Source organism: Glandiceps talaboti, chromosome 13 (assembly GCF_964340395.1).
Source record: "Glandiceps talaboti chromosome 13, keGlaTala1.1, whole genome shotgun sequence".
Lineage (NCBI taxonomy): Eukaryota > Metazoa > Hemichordata > Enteropneusta > Spengelidae > Glandiceps > Glandiceps talaboti.
Genome location: NC_135561.1, coordinates 18,560,377 through 18,584,109, shown reverse-complemented (window position 1 = coordinate 18,584,109; position 23,733 = coordinate 18,560,377). Strand labels below are relative to the sequence as shown.

The following is a 23,733-nucleotide window of genomic DNA, read 5'->3' as shown; positions in this document are numbered from 1 at the left end:
CCAAATGTTAGTGTGCATTCGTTAGATGTGGCTTAATTACTGAAAACCACCAATGATGCAAATTACTCATTAAAACTAAACACTATGCCAACTAGCTTTTTATGATATGTGTTTTGTTATGGTTGATGTATGTACCAAATATTTCTGGAATGGTCATTAACTCCGTAATGGTATATGCCTGGCAAAGGGTAAGGGGTGCAATTCACTTCGCTAAGGTCCATTAGTCCAAGACAACACGACGACTAAAATAACGGAAAAATACCCATAAACAATGATCTGTAAGATGAGTGGATATTTGCGCTGAAAACTCCAGCTCAGACAGCGAAACTGAAGAGAATAACCAGCATCTATTCAGCATCAACACTCAGTAAATTTACGCGACTACACCCCAAATTTAACAAGTTGAGTTTATATAGTTCTTATTCAGTCATTTTGATTTTATCCCTTTGCAATTTGTCTGTATGGCAAGTGATTTCTTACCATCAATTCTACATGTACACTATTTATGGTTAAACAAATTATGTAGCGCCTCTCCCCCACCCCCACCCTCTCTCAAAAACATCTAAGGCTCACCAAATGAAACTCCAGAATTATTGTAGTCATCCCCTATGTCACCTACGTGCACTACACAAGAAACATAAAATTATATAGTAGAATGATGCATTAAAATAACAGTGATAACCAACTACAGTAACAGTCCAAACGAGATAACTTTACAAAGGATGTGGATTTCACATGCATAAGGAGATGTCTCATAACGAGCTCTAAACAATACATGGAGGTATTTAGCCAGCCACCTTCCATCTTGATTTGGTAGAAATACATCATCACAGTGATTGCTAGTAGTTGGGAGGGGACATCTACAAAGATAAAAACTTTTTTGAAAATATGTAGGGGACCATTTAGAGACATAAAGTATCAAATCATAGGCACAATTTAAAGTCTTACAATGCTTGGATATAGTCTTAGAATACAGAATTGAAACAATTTTACTATACAGTACATATTATCTGGCTATGAAGTGTATTTTGTTGTGGCCAAGCCGCAAGATATGTTGCAGATGTGCACTTGGCAGACGACTTCTCATGAAGTTTAGTTTGGTTCCACAAAATCACAATTAAAGAGCAAAACATTTCATGTCTCCCTTTCAGAATTTTGATAGCCCATTGACTTCTTCTCAACCCCCTTCCCATTGTCGTATATTCTGCTCGTTCCTTCATATGGATCAGCTTAGCTTAGTCTCAGTTTCCTCTTGTATGCATCATCAGAGCCAAGTAAAACACTGTATACAATTTGGAATTGACTCAAAAAATGCATTAGGAATTTACTCAAATGTATTGTTCTGAAAATATAGCTTGTGCATAGTACTCCAGCAGCCATTTTACTGTATGGGTAGGTCGGGCCCGTTGAACAGCTTTGTTATTTTCCCTGGCCTTACCCGATATCACCTGTTCGTTTGCCATATTGCTATGCTGTAAGTGCCATTTTCGTATCTTGACACATATCATAATTAGACGAGCGTCACATTGCAGAAATGACTTGAATCACAATATGACAAACAAAGAGGTGATATCGGGTAATAACCACTTTATCATATGCCTATTCCCAGGAGTTCAAAGAGAATCCAGAAAAAATACCAGCACAGCCTGCTACATGTGCTATGCGCTTCGTGCATTGTGCAACTCTATTGTCAGGTACACATATTCTGCTGACTGTGTCAACCTGCACTGGTAAAATGTTTGAATGACCATTATCTTCATCAGCTTTTGGTGTAACTGTTCCTATTTTTTTCAAAATACAAGTTTGGTAATAACACAACTTTTTTAAAACTTTCAGAAAGTTTTCTTTCATATTATCGAGTAACGTCTGTGGTATGTTGGTGTGGTACATGCAGAAAACACATGTGGGTGGCCTTTGTACAGTCCCATAGGCAATACCATTGCAAAATGCACATACCTGTATGGATTGGTTATGAATTTGTAAATCAATGTATGATCCTAACAAGCGTCATTTCCTTATAGCTATATATTTGGATACAGCCAAAATTTCCATTCTTTCAAAGATGTCTCAGTTTTGTCACCATACACTATAACATCAACGTCAACAATCGGCCACCATTTGCTTTGTATATGTTCGAAATCACTGTGTCTTATTCAATCAGAAAGGCATGAATATCACGTTTAACGTCCCATATTAAAAACAATATTTCATGTTAAAGATCATTAAGAACGATTGAACTAGGCATAGGTATATGATAATATATTGTATTCATCCTCTATTACAGGAAGGAAAAGGACAGAGCATCACAACATGGCAAGATTTTTCAATCCAAAAACAAGCTATCTACACAGTGCATCATCCGTTCCTTACTCTGGAATGACATTATGTGATGCTTTGGATAAAACAGCAGAGGAATTCCCAGACAAAGAAGCGTTTGTCTTTGTCTCTAACTTGGGAAATGAAATCATTACGTACAAACAGTTACGCCTTGATGTCATCAAGTTGGCAGCTGGTCTTCTCCACTTGGGTCTCAAACCAGGAGATCGAGTTGGTATTTGGTTTGAAAATCGATATGAATGGATCATTACCCAATATGCAACAGCTTACACCAAGATGATAAATGTCCGCTTTCTAGTAGGATACAAGGCAGAGCATATGGAGTATCTTCTCAACAAAACGAAGGTGTCCACTTTGGTTATAGGTTCTGGTAACCCGGAGAAGGTTTTCAAAGAGATGGTGCCATACATGTGTAAAACTGGAGTAGGATACACAGGGGCAGAAAATCTCCCTACTCTAAATAGAGTTATTCGCTTTGGTAAAGGTGGTATGTCTTGTTTCGAAGAGATTTTTGAGCTGGGAGAAGACAAGAATTTTACGCAAGTGATGGAAATTAGGAAAACAGTCCAACAAGATGATGAACTAACAATTATGTTCACTTCTGGAAGTACAGGGCTGCCGAAAGCTACTGTGAAGTCACACCAGTGTATTGTTGAAAATTTCTACACTTATGGTCGACATATCAAAGAGGTGGTTTCTAAAGATGTGCGTTTTATGTGTGTGGCACCATTTGCGCATGGTGGTGGTGATATAGGAACAGTAATGGGAGTAGTGTCAGGGTTCACAGTTATTGTACCAGACCAAAAAGCAGATGCATCAATAATAGCAGAAGTAATCCAGAAACAGTGTGTCACTGTTACCATTCTGATGTTTCACTACCTTTTTGATTTCATCAACCAACGAAAATGTTGGGAGTATGACTTTAACTCGTTAGAATGTGTCTTAACAGGTGGCAACATAGCCCCAGAAGAGGCTCTTGACAAGGCAAGGCAGATGGTCACACCTAATCTCTTCAGCTATTTTGGATCAACGGAAACTGGCTGTGCCACCTTCAACTTTAATCCGGAGAAATTTTCCAAGGTTGGATATCCAATCGATCACCAGGAAATCAAAATCGTTGATGCCAAATGTAATATAGTACCTCTTAACACAACAGGTGAACTATGTGTAAGGTCTCCTTACATCCAAAGCGACGACAAGAAAACCAAAGATAGCATCGATGACAGTGGCTGGTATCACACTGGTGACCTTTGTCTAATGGAGGAAGATGGATGTCTACATGTGATGGGTCGTAAAAAAGATATCATCATTAAAGGTGGGAGGAATGTGTGGAAGTTGAGAGAATTCTTATGAGGCATCCAAAAGTAAAATTACCACAGGTTGTGTCAGTTCCAGATCAACGGCTAGTTGAAGAAATATGTGCATGCATTTGTCTCGAAAATAACGAAGAGGCAACTGCTGATGAGATCGTGGAATTCGTGCGTTCTTTTCTAGAAGATTACAATGTTCCAAAGTATGTGCTGTTCTTTGAGTCATTTCCATCGAGCCTGTCAGGGAAGATAGACCGTGCAGAGGTTGCAACGAAAGCCAGTCAAATACTAAAAACATGCAGAAAAAGTAATGAGCTAAGAATTCAAAAGTCTATATAGCAGATATAAAGTGTGTTATTTGTAGACTATAACGGGAATAAAGCAAACTCGTGTGATAAGCTAATAATAAAGAGGTAGAAACAGTAGTCTTTAATACCACAACCACTATACAGTGGGAACACATGGTCATTCTATTTCCGTTGTTGCTGGGCGTGTAATTGCAGACATGATGTCGATGCTATGGACCAGGAGCGACCATCAGAACACTTGTCTTGTCAGAAGTGGCGAACGTATTCTTTCACTTTACTCCATATATATCAAGATGTTTTGCTATGATTGAAAGCAAATGCTTTCAAAATGTGTATTCATATGCGCATGTGACGCTTATGTAGTCAAAATGTCGGCTATTATACTAGTTGCTATCTTGCAAATAGCCTGTATTTCCAGTATCTTTTTTAGCTATTATAATTTCATAAAATATCCAACATTTCGTACGTGTTTTTTGGTTATCATTTCTGTCTTAAGCCATAAAGCCTCAAAATACACCACTCCCCAAAAGATTAATAATGCCACATGAAATGAAAATTCGAAGAGGCGTGCGCTCTAGAAATTAGTGTATTTGAGAAGTAAAAAAAATCAATGGTTTATCAACTGATCGTGGTATGTCATTTCTGAGCGCAGTTTTTACCACGAAAAAATCGTACCTGTGGGATTTTGTTATGTATGTGACAGTAATGATACCTAAGTAATGTGAGTCTGTCTTCAAATTTGTACAACAAATGATAGGAAATTAGTAAAATACCACGAACTCCTCCGAGCACTCGGGTCGACATAAATTTGAATTTTGCGCGTGCAGACCACCCAATGAGAACAATGGGATGTGCAACCCTGCGTTCCCGATATTATATTTAATTGCATTCAGATTACAGTATTGATTACTATCTTAAGTTTTATATTAGGGGGTGATATATATTTTGATTTCTAGGTTTTACTTTATGACTTTGAACATCAGTTCTAACGCATCCAGACTATAAAAAGTATCATATAGGAATTGAAAGCATCCCATGCATATGCATAATTAATGTTCCTTTGGAAATCAGCCAATACCGTTAGAATGTATTAATTAAATTTGTTTATACATTGACGGTAACAAGGCGTCCGATGTGTCTGATTTAGAGTGATAATGTTAATTTTGAGTCATTTACATGATGTTTGGTGGTTAGGCAAGAATGCATCTTTCAAATCTCATTGTTCAAGACGATTCCAGCCTTTCGTGTACTGAACTATTACAGAAGTAATTTTGTACATACAGACACGATGATGATGATGATGATGAGGAGGAGGAGGAGGAGGAGGAGAAGGATGATGATGATGATGATGATGATGATGATGATGATGATGATGATGATGATGATGATGATGATCACTGCAACGACTGCCATGGCGATAATATGCATGATGTTTTAATTGTTATATGCCATTTGCATACTTAAAATGATTAGGCAATATCTGAATAATGCGATGCAATTTCTAAATGCTTTGGTATGATGTCTGTATCTTAACATCTCATTCTTCAAATTTAATATAATTTGGTATATATATATATATTGTTTATAGCAAAGGATATAGCACCAACAATCTCAACATAAGGCATTCAGTTTACATCTGGTAAATAATCATACGTTACACATTTAACTTCTGCTTTGGTATAGATGTTACGAATACAATACTTCTATCCAGGCTGAAAATTGTACCCATGGAGATTATAAATCGTTTTGAAATGCAAAATAGATTGGATTTGTGTTAATATAAAATTAGATGTAAGCTTATATCAATAAAACACTTCCTTATGACGAAATACGTTATTATTCTGTAGTACTATTTTAGACCCTACAACACAATAACACGTAATATGTTGCGATATTTTCTTCAAAATATAATACATGAATTAAACTCATCTGGCCAATACTTTGTCTAGCTCCTAGCTATATAGACTTTGGGCTTTCTTCTGATAGATATTACGGTGGAACACCCGAGGTCTAGCTAAAGTCATCTCCACATTCAAGGATATAAATAACAGCCGAGAAGGCTGTCACCCTCACTAACGACTTTGGTCGCCTTCACAGTAAGCAGAATAGCCCGAGGAGATCTAGTAGCAAGACTACCCAATACTAATCAATACACTTTAATATTGGTAGCTTTTATATACCACTTTCCCCACGCTCTTCTCTTGAAAAGCACTGTACAATTACTACCCCTGACATTGACCAATATGCCACAATGACCCCTTATACTTTCTCAACTCCCTGGGAAGTATACAATCCATTGCAAATCTCCGTAAGTGTATAGAAGAATAAACGCAACCACATTCCAACCTCTATCCTAGCTGGTCCCCATTCATACAGCCGGGCTGTACTGAACGGCTAAAATCCTCGGGTAACCTGTAAGATTTGAAGTTCAACCCAGCTGTGTGAATGGAGTCAGTAAACAGAATGTTTGACTGCCAAAGACAAGGTTCAAATAACGTCACGTGATATGACAGCAGAGCCACGCCAAGCAGTTACGTTGACAAGCAAGACTTAAAACATTCTCCTGCACTTCCGTTTGGAATAAACCTTTGAAGGTAAGTATTTCCATTTACCTTTTGATTATATCTTTCTTATAAAGATACCAGCTGGGACAGAGAGGTGTTAGAATAGGTTGGTCTAGTTTGATTCTGTTACGAGGTCACAAGATATTTAACACGCCGTGTATACTCCCCCTTCCCCTCCCGATCCACAGTACACAACACAGTGTTTGCGTCAACCAGTTCAGACTCAACTTCATATATACAATAAGTACATAGTTCTCTACTTCTCAATCGTAATAAATAATGTAAGCCCTTCTTTGACCTTTGGAAATACACTTATAACCTTGTATATAATGTATGTGTTGATTGAAAACAAAACATTGTAATGATACCAATGTTCAGTTAATATTTTACTGTGGAAATCGTGAGTTCTATAAAAGTAAGACCTACACAACAACAGCCACCACGTGTTCTTTTTTTGCCACAATATTGATGTATTTTAATTCTACCTAAATACTGCCATATTTTCTACTAGTCGAAGACTGGTTTACTAGAATGATACAATCTTTTACATACATTAATGATATCTTAACAATATGCTTCAACTTAAATATGCTTTAGTATATACACAGTATACAGAGAGAGAGAGAGAGAGAGAGAGAGAGAGAGAGAGAGTTGATAATAAAGGACATGGAACATGAAAAATAATCCGTATAGAAGGCATTCACTTTATATCTGGTAAATAATATACGTAATAGATTTGAATCTTGATAATATAGTCATTCTTGATACCACAGGTGAACTGCGTGAAGGTCTCCTTACATCTTCCTCATATTGCGTGTAAGGTCTCCTTACATCTTCCTCAGATGTGAAAGCGAAGTAGGGAAAACCAAACTATGACAGTCGTTAGTATCATACCGATGACCCCTGTCTAATAAAGGAAAATTGATGTGTACATGTACATGTGATGGGTCGTAAAAAGATGATGTAGTATCATCAACTTGAATTGCGCATGCGTGGGCAATATTGTGCAACTTTGGCCTTCACGAAGGCCGAGAAGAACACTTTCCTTTCATGTCATCTCTGGCAAAAAAAAATATAGCTAAAATGGATTTACTCCTTGCATTAAAAGACAAGTTAGCTCGCTATCATCATCAAAACAAAGGATGGGAGAATATCTACGACGTTGAAGTAGATTTGTTTCTTATGAGACATCCGAAAGTAAAATCGCGACAGGTTTTATTGGTCGGATCCTGAGAGAGATCTGTGCATGTATTTATCTTGAAAATGATCACGAAGCAAGTGCTGAAGAAATCTTGGAATTCGTTTGTCACTTTCTAGAGGAACACTTTGTTCCAAAGTATGTGCTATTCTTTGTGTCGTTACCATCCAGCCTCTAATGGAAGATTGCCTGCACAGTGATTGCAGCGAAAATCATACACAGACTAGGGCACAACTGGTAAATGAGTAGACATGCTCAATATACGAGCTAGTTTTAATCTATATTTGAATAAAAAAATATTTAAAACACAAATGTGTACTTTTATCTTTTTCTTTTTATAGGTCTGACACAAACAGTCACATATACGTATTAGGTGGCCTTTCTTTTTCTTTTCTTCTTAGGCGCCAATGACCCAAACGCCTGCATATTTCCTTGAATCAACAAAATAATTTTTTAAAAGCAACGCCCTCTGTGGCCGGACAATAAGATGGTGACACCACAAATATATATCTGGGCACACATTATTATTTATGACAGGCGCACACGTGATTTTCATTTTGTTCTTTGGACTTTGCTTTTTAACGTCCAAGGCATCCAGCCTGATAAAAAGTACGATTACGAATTGAAAGCATCAACAACATGTACACAAACACTTTTTGTTAACTGTCCCAACATTCTAAAGGTGATACGATGAAGCATGAAATATATAGAGTTGTCCATATCCAGGATTGCTTAGTATTAAAGCGTGAATGAATAGCGCGGACGTTTCTCTTCAAGAATACTTTGGTATGTAATCAGCACATAGTATATTGTATTCCAAAGTAATACCAAAGTGATGAAGTCTATACTTGACCAAACTATAGTTATTATTAACTACTTTGCCTATTTGGACAACTTTTAGACAAAGACAATGTTTTGACTATAAACATATACAACGTGTTGTAGATTTGTAAGAAAACAGATCAAAACATATAAAATAGAGGTCGCGACTTATAAATAGTATAATATAGATGTAACTCAAACCCTTGTTATGATAAAGTCATTGTTGTGTTTTGGCAAGATTATTATAAAATCACCGTGCGGGGTGATCTATGGTCAAAGGTCATGGTTTTAATCCTAGGTTCTTGTATTTGTATCATTATACCAATTTAGCCATAAGGATGACATAGGACCACTCTTTTGTTCTGACCAATTTTTCTGTAACTCTACCAGACAACTGGGGTTTTTTTCAAACCCAAGTTTTAATCTTAATTCGAACCGGACCTATTGTTGGAAACAGATGCGCTTGGGTAAATATTTGTGTCTTTTGAGTATTTAGTATCGAAGTCTGATCGATCACAATTGGTCAAGGTTTGTATACTGGATATTATATATGCAAGCAAAACTAGTGTGACAGACTGTGATTGGATGTCGTGTTTAATAACTAGTAATGAAATATACTTGCCATCAGTGTTCAACATCCAGCGTCCTCAGATCAAAACTTCTTGCATCATTCTCAAAGACCATCATTATAATTGAGAATCATATTTCTTTCTAATTTCTTGATAGTTTTTAACGAACGTGTCTGTGTTTATGCACACAATTTAAGATAGCATCACATTTGTAACCTAACCATTTGCATACAGATCTGCAATTGCTGTTTCGGAATTCTTTGTTTAGGAAAACTCCCACATTTATCATAATAGGGGTCAACCACCATGACTACATTTTGTAACATGCTGAATGTAAATGTATTTATTATACATGTACCTTTAACTTAGCTATGTAAGACCTGTTTTTGTATGTGTCATTCTAAGGTCAGAGTAGCTAGGGTCAAATAATATCATCACGTGATACGGCAGCAGAGCCGTGTCAAGCAAACAAGTTTCCAGACAATCTCTTTACCTTCCCTGTGGAATAAGCTTTTAAAGGTAATTATCTACATTGATTACTGAATCGGTTCTTTCACATTATGATATCAGATGGTGAGTGGACACATAGGCGTACTTAGATGGCTTGCCTGGTTCAACGTTGTAAGTAGGTCACATATTCCATTCTGACAACATCAAATACTTTGTCTGGCATGTCTCCTGCCCCCAAATCCGCATCCCTCGTTATTGGTAACGCCGTGTTTGTATCAAGCTATTGTATGAATACCACCATTACATAGTTCTCAATCGTAGTACATAATCGAGGCACCTCACTGATACGAGGAAACTCGCTGAGTACACAGTGTCTTAAATACGTTATTTTACAGTAAAACGCTATATAGCAAAAGTCACTTTTCGGAAAAGATTTGACTGTAGACGTCTTGACTACTAAAAACGTAAGAACTACACAACTTCAATAATAATTCATGTGTACTATTTCAAAAATACTGTTGTTACATGGGATGCCGGAAACTGTTGTGAGATCATGCCAGTGTAAAATATAATAATACAATCAAGTAGGCTAACTGTATATGCTCATTATGTACACGCCTATAGAAATGGTTAATACATGGCATACATTGTTTGGCAAACTGAACGACCACCATTTTGACTTCATACAGCTATATCTACAGTGTCAATCAGCAATATAAAGTGCTTCAAAACCTACTTTGAACACATTTACAAATATTCAGATACAGAAATGGAGGTATCCAACCACCATTTTGCCAACTAAGGGAGCCTTCAGTAATTACAAGGAGACGGCCGGGGGGGGGGGGGGAAATCAGGCCCGGCCTTTTGCGTAAAAAGTGATTCTCCCTCAATTTCCTTTCTCTACAGTATGACCCTCCCCAGTTAAAATATTTCAAAAACATGGTTTAAATGCTGTCAGACATGGAAAATGACACTAACCCCATCAACAATGGTTTAAAGGAATTAATCATATCGATGCCATCACCTTGGAAGTCCTAAAGGCATTGATTATTTCTCCAACCTCTACTACCACAACAGTATATGTGAAGACACTGTTCACTATATGGCAAATGGCTATGGTCATATGGTCTGACATTATCTGATTATGATGCATAACCCTAACCCCAAGCCAACATCGAGCTGCCATAGTAAAGGTGAAATATGTCTTGAGTACCTCATATACATATATAATAGCAATGCAAAGTACAGTGTCAAAACAATGTTTCTATTTGAGGAGTAACTAAGTGTGAACCTTCTATCTGTCTATATTGCATGAAGTTTGAATACATTGTATGCATAAAGCCATAATTTCAGGTAACTTTGGGGGGCTGTTCATTACCATGGTTAAAAGAATGCTATAGTAAAAGTGAAACATGAGCACCTCATATCCATAGTTAATAACAATGCAAAGTACATTGTCAACAATCAAAATAATATACTTGCTTCCTGAATGGAAGGTAGGAAATTTATCACATTCATCAATAATATATTGATAACATATTGCATTCATCTTCTAATGCAGGTACAAGATTCACAGCATGCTAAGACTTTTCAAACCCAAAACAAGCTATCTCGACAGTGCATCAACCATTCCTTACTCTGGAATGACATTGTGTGATGCTTTGGATAGAGCTGCAGAGAATTCCCCGGACAAAGAAGCTTTTGTGTTTGTCTCTAAGTTGGGAAGAGAAAGCATCACTTACAAACAACTACATCATGACGTTATCAAGTTTGCGGCTGGCCTTCTCCACTTTGGTCTGAAACCAGGAGATCGAGTTGGCATTTGGTTTGAAAATCGATATGAATGGATCCTTACACAATATGCATCTGCTTACATTAAATTAGTAACTGTCCGCTTTCTTGTGGGATACAAGGCAGAGTATATGAAATATCTTTTCAACAAAACTAAAGTGTCCACTTTGTTTATTGGTTCTGGTAACCCGGAGAACGTTTTCAGGGAAATGGTGGCAAAAGGAGAAGAAAATAATGCGGGATATGAAAATTTCTCTACTCTTCAGAGAATAATACATATTGGGCAGGATGAGAAAGCTGGCATGTTCCGATTCACATTTATTTCGGAGTTAGGAATTGAAGTCGATTTTCAACAACTAATGGAAATCAGAAAAACAGTCCAACCAGATGATGAAGTGATGATAATATTCACTTCTGGAAGTACAGGGATGCCAAAAGCTGTTGTAAGGTCACATCGATGTGTTGCGGAAAATCTATACACATCTAGTCGACATATTGCAGACGTAGTCTCCAAAGCCGGCAAAGATGTGCGTTGTATGTGTACGAGTCCATTTGCGCATATTGGTGGTGATACCGGAACTATCATGGGAGTCATTTCCAGGTTCACAGTTATCATTCCAGACCCTGAAGCTGATACATCTATGATTGCGGAAGTCATTCAGAAAGAAAGTATCACTGTTACCATTCTCATGTTTCACTACCTTTTTGATTTCATCAACCAGCCACAATTTCGGGATCATGACTTTAGTTCACTTGAATGTCTCCTCACCGGTGGCAATTTAGTCCCAAAAGAGGCTCTCGACAGGGTTAGGCAGCTGGTCACACCCAATCTCTTCACTGGTTTAGGTTCAACAGAAGCTGGATATGTCACCTTCAACTTCAATCAGGACAAATTCTCCAAGATAGGGTATCCAATCGATCACCAGGAAATCAAAGTCGTTGACGATAAAGGAAACATAGTGCCTCTTAACACAACAGGTGAACTGTGTGTAAGGTCTCCTTACATCTTCCTCAGATATGAAGGCGATGAAGAGGAAACCAATGATATTGATGTCAGTGGTTGGTTTCACACCGGTGACCTTTGTCTGATGGAGGAAGATGGATGTCTACATGTGATGGGTCGAAAAAAAGATATCATAATCAAAGGAGAAAGGAATATATATCCTCAAGAGATAGAGAGAATTCTTGTCAGGCACCCAAAAGTTAAATTGCCACAGGTTGTATCAGTTCCAGATCAACGGCTGGTTGAAGAAATCTGTGCATGTATTTGCCTCGAAAATGACCAAGAAGCAACTGTTGATGAAATCTTGGAATTCGTGCGTCCTATTCTTGAGGAGTACTTTGTTCCAAAGTATGTGCTGTTCTTTGAGTCATTTCCATCAAGCCTCTCTGGGAAGATAGCCCGCATAGAGCTTGCAAAGAAAGCCAGTGAAAGACTGGGGCTTAACAAATAAATAACCCAAACATAGAAAAGTATACATTGTAGGTAGAAAGCTTGGTATTTGTACTAAAATCTCAACTGACATTCATGGAACATGTGAACAATAAAATCCAGTTGGAAACCCTTGTGTGAATATCATGCTGTTAGCTCCCAATTGACACAGCAATGGAGGAATTACCCATATCATTCCATCCATCTGTCCATCCAAGGCTAGCCATATCTGACACTCCTGACTCAATTTCAACAAATACGACACAAATACCAAACAGTATATTATATGCACGTCACTTAATTTTGCTATCTTGACCATTTTGTTAATATTACGGCCACATTTATGATACAAAATACACATTTTCTCCAAACGTTTGATACAAATTGATACCTTTGATGTGTCTACCCCAACATTACCAATAATTAGCTGTTTCATGAGACCTTGAGTATTGGCCATGACCAAAGTTCCATGGTCAAAGCTGTGAATAGAATAGAATGGAAAAGAATAGAATAGAATAGAATAGAATAGAATAGAATAGAATAGAATTGAATTAGAATAGAATTGAATTGAATTGAATTGAATTGAATTGAATTGAATAGAATTAAATAAAAAAAGAAGAGAAGAGAAGAGAAAGATTAATTATGAAAAAGATTATCTAAAGACATCGTGAACACTGCGTGTTAAAGATTACCACGGTTACTGGAAAGTTTTTGGATAGAAAGAATAACTAGTAGAGAAATTGGTGTTGGTTATGCTTGTAATACTAATAACAACAATAATTTTATGCTTTTTGTCACTTTATATGAAGTATCCCTGGCATGGACCTGTAATGGCAGTGTCTCTTCAACTCCAAGGGAGCCACCAATTCATAAGCACAGCGTTATTCACATAACAACCTCTATCCTACTGGGTCCCTGCTAGGTTGATGAGGGAAAAGTAATTTTTCAAATCTTGCCCAAAGACTTTACCTACGTGGAAACAAATGACTGCAGCATGGCTAGCACCCGGTCGTCTGTACGTCAGCCACTCTAACCATTAAACCATCACGATGTATATATATATATATATATATATATATATATATATATATATATATATATATATATATATATATATATATATATATATATATATATATATATATATATATATATATATATATATATATATATATATATGCTGAATGTAAATGACTACATGTAAACTGCACCTTCAACCAGGTAGGACGGGGTTTTTGTCCTCGTCATTATGTGTCTAAAGGTGAAAGGTAGAAATACATCACGTGGTATGACAGCAGAGACACGTCAAACACCATTAAGACATTCTGTTATAGATCTTTTTTAAAGTCAATTTGTAAGTGTTGCTTTTATGGGATTGCTTTCTGAATGACGTAATAATACTATTTTTTATGGGGTCATTGACAGAGATATGTTCAAATTCTTCGACTACGTAAGAAGGTTACAGGTTCCAATGACAGGATATGAATACAGGATCTATTCATGTAGCGCCAACTATTTTGTCCCATATTTCTACTTCCCTCGATATTGACAACAGTACTTGCATAAACCGGTTGAGATTCAAATTGCAAACTATACAGTTGTATATTCTCATATTGTCTCAATGTCAGCCAGCAATGAGTGGTTATGCAGTGAAATCAGTGGTGTAACAATAATTTAGGCCACTTTGCGACCTATCGGCATCGAACCGTGGCTGTACTGTAGTGTTTTGTGCATAACACAAACAAAATTTATTGTGTTTTGAAATTGATAGCTTTAGGTTGTCAAAAGTTTACATAAGGAGCTCAGCCAAACGGGGTCATGAGGTCGTCTGGTCAGTCTTGAAAAAATATGCAACAAAACGAATTTCTCGTCTTTTCTAACATTTCTTATACTGGTTAAGGGGCGAGGTTAGTAACTGAATGTAGGATGAAAAAATAAAGAAATTGACTTTGGGGGTGGGGGTTTTCTGAGCCATTTTAGTTCTCATTCTACAAGAACGATTTTACTTTTAATAGAAATTTGTACCCCTAAATACATAAATCTTTTTAAATGTAAAATTGAGACATTTATGGGAGAATCTTCACTGTAGTAAATGCATGGCACTAAAATAAAGTGTCGACAAAAGAACTGTTTTCTCATAACTCACTGGCTTTGTATTCTTAGCACTACATACATGCACTACTACATACTGATTAGAAATTGATTGTACTGTCTGAAACATTTTAAATAGTAAATTTGGCCAATTTATTAGTTAGAAGGGGCTGGGGGTCTGATATAAGGCCTAACTTTAAAATGTTTAGTGTTTATCCTACATGTACATTGAACTATTGATCTCGCTACTAAAGCCTATTGCCTTTGATTCAATTTCCAACCTATGCAATAAGTTCCTAAACGCTTTATCAAGACTTAACATGCCACAGGCATGAGACATGAAACAACTAGTTTACATCTAAAACAGGGGGTTTTGTCGTGTCATAGAAATGTATATCACGTTTCTTTGTGCAGGATTGCTACTTTGTTATCGGCACTAGTACTATACTACGTAGTACTATACTGTCCGACAGTTTTCTTTTAAAACGTTACAAGAGAGAATAGCTCGTTATCATTTCGATGACGCTAAAGTTGGTTGTCTAAATAGTCGCGTCACTAAGAACTGATAATAAATATCTAATGTGATTTTCGCCTCTTTTCAAACGCTTACTGATCATTACTGTGTGTCCCGAAGCGATTGATCGTGACGTCCACGTTCGCAACGCTTGCAACGTAAACGCACAGGCATAAATTTTGAAAAGCATTTTCGATATTACACAAAGTATTTACTGAAACATGTGTCTTTTCTTCTGCAATTGAGAAAACTCTCACTAACAAAATGTGTAACCAATAAAAGTAGATATTAATGTATGGAGTTAAGAATTTGCATAAGTAGAATTTTTCAAGCAAATTTGTCTTTGCTTTATGTAGGAAAATGAGCTTCTAAACTCACCATGTTCGAAAGCAATGAATACTTTCAACAATACAATTTTGATAACAATATATCATATTCATCCTCCGTTTAATATAGGTAAAAATCATAGCTAGCGACATGACATGGTCTTTAACACCAAAGACAAGCTATCTCCACAGTGCATCATCTGTTCCTTACTCTGGGATGACATTATGTGACGCTTTGGATAGAGTTGCAGAGAATTCCCCGGACAAAGAAGATTTCGCGTTTGTCTCTAAGTTGGGAAATGAAATAATCACGTACAAGCAGCTTCGTCATGACGTCTTCTCCACTTGGGTCTCCAACCAGGAGATCGAGTTGGTATTTGGTTTGAAAATCGATATGAATGGATCATTACCCAATATGCAACAGCTTACACCAAGATGATAAATGTCCGCTTTCTGGTAGGATACAAGGCACAGCAAATGGAGTGTCTTCTCAACAAAACGAAGGTTTCAACTTTGGTTATTGGTTCTGGTAACCGGGAAAAGGTTTTCGGTGAAATAGTACCATATATGTGTAAAAATAAAACAGGATACACGAGGGCAGAAAATCTCCCTGCTCTTCATAGAGTCAGTTATCTTGATAAAGAGGAGAAAGCTGGTATGTCTCGATTTGAAGATGTTTTAGAGTTAGGGGAAGAAAGCGATTTTAAGCAAGTGATGGAAATCAGGAAAACAGTCAAACAAGATGATGAAGTAACCATGATATTCACATCAGTCTGGAAGTACAGGGATGCCGAAAGCAGCTGTGAGGTCACATAGGTGTTCTGTTGAAAATACGTATACATTTGGACAATACATCAAAGAGGCAGTTACCAAAGATATTCAATTCATCTCTCTGAGTCCATTTGCGTATTCTGGTGGTGAATTCGCAACTGTCATGAGTATAGTGTGTGGATTCACTGCTATTGTACCTCGCGCCAAGGCCGATGCATCAATATTAGCAGATTTAATTCAAAAAGAACGCATCACTGTTGCATTTCTTTCATTACCTGTATGATTTCATCAACCAATTACGACGAGGGGTTTATGATTTTACTTGCCTCGAGCTTCTTGGTAAAAGTAAACAGGGAAAAAACAGCTTCCAAGGGTTAGCAAATGATATTTGTAATGGTAATATCAAAGAATTAGCCACACAAATTAATTCCTTCTTTCAAAGTGTCAGTGAGCAACTCAAACCACTAGATCTATCAAGAGTGACAAAACATGAAGGTCAATTTCCCAGTAGATTTACAATTACAGTACATGACGTTGAGGTAAAATTAGCCAATATCAAAGTGAACAAATCCGTTTCCCCTGATTCCATCCCAAATTGGATTTTGCATGATTTTATTGATTCCCTTGCCAAAGCAATTTGTGTAATTTTCAACAGCTCAATTCGGGAAGGATATGTTCCCCCAAAGTGGAAAACAGCCAATGTCTGTTTCCTTGGGTCAACGGAGGCCGGGTAATGTTCATATTTAGGTTCCTAGAAATATTAGACACTGTGAACCATGGCTAACACCATTATGCAAATATTACTTATATATATGATAATGATTTTTTTTTGGGGGGGGGGGAGAGAGGGGGGGTTGTGATCAGAAAATACATTTTAAAATATTAAAGTTTATTTGGTATGCGTTGTCATCTTTGCAATATACTTCATCATTTAGCTGTTGCTATGGGTATGGTATTGTTGCTAAGCATATTTGTATACATTTGTTGAATGTTTATTCACTTGTCAATAATCCCTGTTATCTTTGCGATATACATAATTTGGTTGTTGCTATGGGTGGTGTTGTTGCTAGGCATACACATACATTTTCTGAATGTTTATTAACTTGTCTATTACTCCTTGTTGTTATGTTTGTAACATATGCCATTTGGTTGTTGCTATGGGCGTAGTCTTTTTGCTAGGTATATTTGCATACATTTTTTGATTGTTCTCTCACTTGCCTACCAGATGGTGTTCTTACTTTAGCAAAATATACTGCCATGTTTGTTGCTAAGGGTGTGGTCATAGCTGCTGGGGCCAATTGTGTCGAAATTGTGCCAAAAAAATTGAACAATATCTGCAGAATAGCATGTCTAGAAAAGTCTTACCAAATTTCAGCCCCATCGACCAAATACTTTTTGAGATACAAGTTCACATGTAAAAACCTAATTTCAACATCACTGATGGGATCATCATGTCCTGAATACACCTTCATCTACACATCCCCTGAACTGGCTGATCCCAATGTCCATGTATGTGTTAAATATAAACATGTCAGAGTATGTTTCAATGCATATTATATGCTGACCATTATGCAAATGATTATGCAAATCACCATGTTATTAATGTTAAGTAAATTACCATGCACCACCCTTGCCATTTATCAAGGGGAGAACGCTGTGCAATAATTGTCTTTACAGAGTGATCATTCAACTATTGTCAACTTATGAATTATCATCTCAGCACAGAAGACAGACATGTGTGTCAAATAGTTTTATTGGAATACATGGTAACAAAACTTCATTTGTTTTCAAGACAAGGCTTTTACAGAAATAAAATTAATTCCAAATAGGTATATGATAGCCACAAGAAATGTATATACAAAATGGAAGTAAGTGTCTGTGTTGGTAAGGAATACAATGTTCTATATATATACACTAAGAATGATCACACATCAATTCAAATAGACATTCAATCTGTGGTTTTAACAATTTCGACAACATTTCAATTAAGTTTCGTGTGTGAATAATTCAGTTCATGTACACGGCTCTCCACTTTTTTTTGTTTTCTTTTCTGTTATTATTGTTTTTTTGTTATTGTAGGATAAGAATAGTCTTTTGGTTCAAAACAAGGAATCTTCACTTTATTTCTTTGGAGCAATAATACCTTCCAGTTGTGTCTGCAAGATAAACAGAAATGTCATCAGTCATAAAATATATTGGAGGAATAAAAACTAATATCCCATCCCTGTGCGTTGCCATTCTTTGAAATGATTGATTATATAAGTAATTGATCACTTGATTGGTTCATTCATTCCTACATTGAGTCATGAAGTAATTCATTGAGTAAATGCATTGATTGATTGATTGATTGATTGATTGATTGATTTGATAAATGTATTGTCTGACTGACTGACTGACTGACTGACTGAATGAATGATTGATTGATTGATTGATTGATTGATGGGTAATTGGACTCTTCCAGTCATATCAAACTTTGAAGAACAGAAAATGCTTTTTTTCTCTTGACTTTCAATCTCTGATTAACATAAGATAAGTGGAAATAAAATGCAAACAATATGTTTATTCTTCAAGTTTCACATGTTCATAAACTAAATGATCTTACCTTCAACTGTTGATTAGTTCTCTTTAAGAATTGGATTTCCTCAGCATGTTTCTTTTCTTCAACTTGTCTACGTTCAGCTTCTCTCTTCTCAATGGCTTCACATTTTGCTTTCAGTTCATTCACTTGACGTTCCAAGTCTCTCTTATCTTGTTCTAACTCTGAGATCTAAGATGATAAAATTAACAGCAGTGATTCATTAGTGCAATGGGTACAAATACCAACAACCATAAAAATGTGTACATTTAACCCTTACAAAGCCATGTCTGTATATATTTAAACAGACCCTTCTTGGTTCCCACACCGCACGTCTGACAAGTTTACTCATAAGCCCAATTTTCATCTCTTCACCTCATATCTGGGTAAATTAATATTCATTCGACAATGTATATATGTAATGTGTGAATATGGTACAATAGGATTCAATTCCTTTCCAGTTAAAGTTGATAATTGCTGAGTAGGTAAGAACCTCCTCTATAGTGGAAAAAGTCCTTGACCTAGGGAGTCTTTATTATATGAAAAGTCTATGGCATCCTTAGGGTTAAAGACTATTTCAGTTCAGTTGTCTTCTGATACACATGTCCAGAAGAAGTGTCAAGTTTACTCTTATAGTGTACTGAGACTGCAAAATACTGTGATCCATTTTCTTAGCCTGTACTTCAAAATGTACATCTGTTCAAACGGTAATTAACATAGACTCATAAATATGCAGTAAATTTGCTAATTTGCATATTAAAGTCATTTAAATGTCACTTAGTTCATAGGTCACCACACTTTATCCTGTAATATGAGCCATTGGAGAAATCATCTGAAGACATGAAAGTAACTCTCAACTTTACACAATCAATAGAATATTTGTTTTTAGATGGTAACAATACTTTACTATGAATAATGAGGCAAACATTAATCAACATATTTTCACTTCCACGATGAATATTTTTTGTTCTTACCTTTTTCTCCATATCAGCTTTGCCTTGTTCTGCTTGTAATGCTTTACGCATACCAAATGCAACGCTGCTTTCATAGAGGGTCTGATAGGCAGCAATGGTCATTCTGATTTCATCACGTACTCTCAGTAATAACAATCCACGCTCTGCACAGTTGATGGTAACTTGACGAATTAACTCATCTACAGGGATGTAGAACAATCCACAGTCATCATTTGAATTTGAAACTAAGACACATCCATAGTTATTAACTACAACCATAGCAGAACTGCATGATTGCAGTTGTATTGTATCAAATTTGATGCATTTATTTGTACATGTCTTGTCAGAGTTCTCCCACGTTAGACAAAACATGGTGCTAACAAAGTCCTTGCAACCCAGGCAACCATGATTTGCAGGTTTCTGCCATGCTTCAAAAATCCATTCTTGAGTTTTAGTAATTTTTGAATGATATAATTATTATTATAATATGGTGATACTTTCACTTCAAAATATAAACACGTCAGAGTATGTTTCAATGTTAAAGACAATTGTGATAATCACTATGCAAATAAATATAAAATATTGTCAATATGCAAATGTTTACGCAAATAAGCTACCATCCTTGTATGTAATCTATCCTGGGGGGAACACTGAAATTTATGTAGTGTGATTATAAGCATGCTTCAAATAAAGGACAATAATTATTGTTGTGGGCGAAAATGATAAAATCAGGAGATGTGGTCCATAAGTTACTATGTGGTAAGGGAAAGAGCACCATCAAATTTTGGTGCACCACAAGAACTCGCTGTACACTAGTCTAAAAAAGTAGAAGATTTTCATTATCGAAAGTGATCTATTTTTGTAGCCTGACAACTGTACAAGGGTCAAAACCATCAAGAAATCTTCAAAGGCAGTTTTATAAATTCAAGCAAATGCTACATAGGTCCTGCCATGGCTGTAGTTCATATTAAGTTCCCAATGTTGATGTCTGTTTTTGAAACAGTATACTTTGCTAGACATTACAGACATAGAAATCAAGGCACAAAATAGTTTGTATATTTGATATACTGTATTTCACAATATACAAAAGAGTAGACATAATGAAACAAATCAATTTCATCATGTTTTTAAAGCATCAACACACTTATTGTGAGCACTTTTATCCTAACTTACCAAAACATTGTGAATAAAGTTCTCTCCTGACTGGACAAATACCAGTTTCTCTAGCTTGACGTTGTTGTAACCTCTGATCTAACTGTTCCTGTAGGTTGACAACATCAAGACGTGTGGCTGGTGTACTTGATACCTGTTGTACCCATAGCTGTCCGTTCTCTGTCCATTCCCTATTAGCAAATCAAATGATATTGTGAAATGAGAACATAAGCAAGGCTAATTTTATCTTAGCTACATTTTTTATGCTTAGGAAACTCAAGCACTCTGAAGTTCTCAAAGCAGTCAGCTGTAAATATGATAGAATTGGTCATTCTGATGAGGATTGTCGACCAACACTGATTGAAAGCTCAGTGGTATTTTACTCAATTGAAGTGTTTGTGTGTTATAACCTAAATGTAAGTCAATTTGTCTACTGAGTTGAAGCTGATGATTGGTCTCTGAAAAATGGAGTTGTAAAAATTGGAAGACCTGGCTTAGGGAGAGGCTTGTTATACATTTGGGCGAGGTATTATGAACAATTTTAGCAAAGCTTTGCCTCTCTTGAAACATTGCCTACTGTAAACAATGCTGAGACCAGCTGGGAGATAAAGGAAGCTCCTGACATTGTTTATTTCCCATCCTGCCTCATTGAGTCTTACATTATGGAAAACACAGACATACAAATGACACACATACACACACATGCACATGCACATACATACACACACACAGTGGCACACGCACACACTGTCACACACTATGACAATAACACACTGTCACACACATGTATGCAATCTATTATAACGATATTATTGGATGTTATTTGATCTTACCTTGGTGGCAGGATTGAATTTAAAATTTCATCTGTCTGTTGGGCTTTCTGGGCATCCATTGGAGGAAGTTTGGCTCCCTTTGGTGGAGGATTGGGAACTGGTCCAGTATTTCCAGACTGTTGTGGACTAGCTTTGAGTGCACGGGCCTAATGTGAAAATAGACAAAATTGGATACACATTAATTTCTGGAAGAAAAGGTGTGATTTACATGTACACACACAAACATACATATACTTTACTCATATTGTCATGATCTGAAATTTAGTGTGTATAATTAATACTTAAAATGGAATACTAGTCACATCTTCGATACCTGGGCCTCCTTACAAGATCTCCCAAGAAAGAGAAAAAAAGTAAATATAAATAACAAAACAATCTCACTGTCGTGTTAATCATTTCATTGTTTTCACGACATTATATGGTGCAACCTGCTACTCTATAATTTATATGTCTGTAGAAAACATCCAAGTGTGATGTAAACTAATACTATTATAGTGAAATCAACTATTGTAGTACTAAGGAGAGCCCTGTGAAATCTTAAAATTGCAAAGTCATCTAGACATCAATAGACTTCCTGTGAGTGAAATGATTGAAATTTCACAAATGAAAAAGTTCAGGCTAGGACACATTTACTTTAATATTACTATTGGTCCACTTTATATATGGAATGGCAATCAACATATGTTACTTTTTTCACATACATTTATGGTAAAACAAATTTGTGCTACATAATATGACATAACTTAAATATTCATTGTTGAGACTACACAATATTATAATATATTCATTTAATTAGAACCTGTTAAACTAAACAAAATTCTAAACTTGGACTTTATTATCATTTTAGCTCTAAAAAAATATTCATTTTTAAAAATTTATAACAGCCAACATAAACACCTGGATGGAATGACAAAATTTAAGAAATTCAGTTAATAAATAAACATGATAAACTTGTACTTTGAATTTGATTACATACATGTATCATGACAACAGTCAGTAAATCAAAGTAAAACATATCAACGGCGCTCTAACATATTTTGTTTCGATCTCTGAGTCTATTATGAGGAAAGCAAAGTAATGTCATGATGTAAAATTTGCTGGAATCAGGTACATGTATGTAATATATTGTATGTAGTCCATGTGTATACTATCATTTTGTTGCTGTGTAACCTGCAACTTATGTATCTAACGTTATGGTCAATATATACATCAATCAAATTCAATGTCACATTTTTTTGCGTCACAAAGCATGGACATTAAACCAAATAAAAGTTTACGGAAAAAATAAATCGTGCACGTCAACATTGGTAAACAAAAAAATCTGCTAACACTTGCTAATGTTACCACATTGAAATAACGTTTGGGGTTTTGAGCGCCTATTTGCATCGCACCACAACATTATAACTTACCCGTGGCGTTTTCTTGTCTGTATTTCGACTAACGAGCACTGGGTTATCATATTTGACGAGAGATGCGTTTGGTGGAATCATCTTGTTTGATTAAACTGTCAAAAATACACGCTATTTGCAAGGTATTCCTGAAAATATCAGCAGTGAGACGATCGCGATGCAAGTTGTTGTCAAATCTCAGCTTCCATGGAAACTGTAAACAGCGCATGCGTAAATTTAATATCCCGGCATGCAATGCAAAGTACGTAGCTAAACCGTAAAAATTGGTATGGCTGTTTTCTAAGCAGCATCGTACACAAGTGAACACAATAAAACTGTGCATTTAAAA

At 36.1% G+C, this 23,733-nt stretch overlaps 3 protein-coding genes across 4 annotated transcripts; 2 read left to right on the top strand and 1 right to left on the bottom strand.

The window, feature by feature from the left end:
- The first annotated feature begins 167 nt into the window (after nucleotides 1-167).
- Nucleotides 168-3,690, top strand: LOC144444369 (medium-chain acyl-CoA ligase ACSF2, mitochondrial-like). The gene is made up of 3 exons (XM_078133783.1): nucleotides 168-188; nucleotides 1,610-1,694; nucleotides 2,285-3,690. Exons 1-3 carry the CDS (start codon nucleotides 168-170, stop codon nucleotides 3,688-3,690), a joined length of 1,512 nt encoding a protein of 503 aa, XP_077989909.1.
- A 5,868-nt stretch (nucleotides 3,691-9,558) lies between these two features.
- LOC144444368 (medium-chain acyl-CoA ligase ACSF2, mitochondrial-like) lies at nucleotides 9,559-12,803 on the top strand. Its single transcript, XM_078133782.1, has 2 exons — nucleotides 9,559-9,627; nucleotides 11,120-12,803. The coding sequence occupies exon 2, from the start codon at nucleotides 11,136-11,138 to the stop codon at nucleotides 12,801-12,803; it is 1,668 nt and encodes a 555-aa protein (XP_077989908.1). The 5' UTR covers nucleotides 9,559-9,627; nucleotides 11,120-11,135.
- LOC144444609 (33 kDa inner dynein arm light chain, axonemal) lies at nucleotides 11,341-23,594 on the bottom strand. Of its 2 annotated transcripts, XR_013481860.1 has the most exons (7): nucleotides 23,406-23,594; nucleotides 21,997-22,142; nucleotides 21,185-21,354; nucleotides 20,033-20,211; nucleotides 19,086-19,250; nucleotides 18,516-18,639; nucleotides 11,341-11,351 (listed from the first exon to the last, which is right to left on the bottom strand). XR_013481860.1 is itself a non-coding variant. In XM_078134094.1 (6 exons), exons 1-6 carry the CDS (start codon nucleotides 23,484-23,486, stop codon nucleotides 18,604-18,606), a joined length of 777 nt encoding a protein of 258 aa, XP_077990220.1. In that variant the 5' UTR covers nucleotides 23,487-23,594; the 3' UTR covers nucleotides 18,225-18,603. The 2 variants fall into 2 exon arrangements, 1 of the variants encoding a protein (XP_077990220.1); XM_078134094.1 differs by lacking the exon at nucleotides 11,341-11,351 and having other exon boundaries at nucleotides 18,225-18,639.
- Nucleotides 23,595-23,733: the final 139 nt, after the last annotated feature.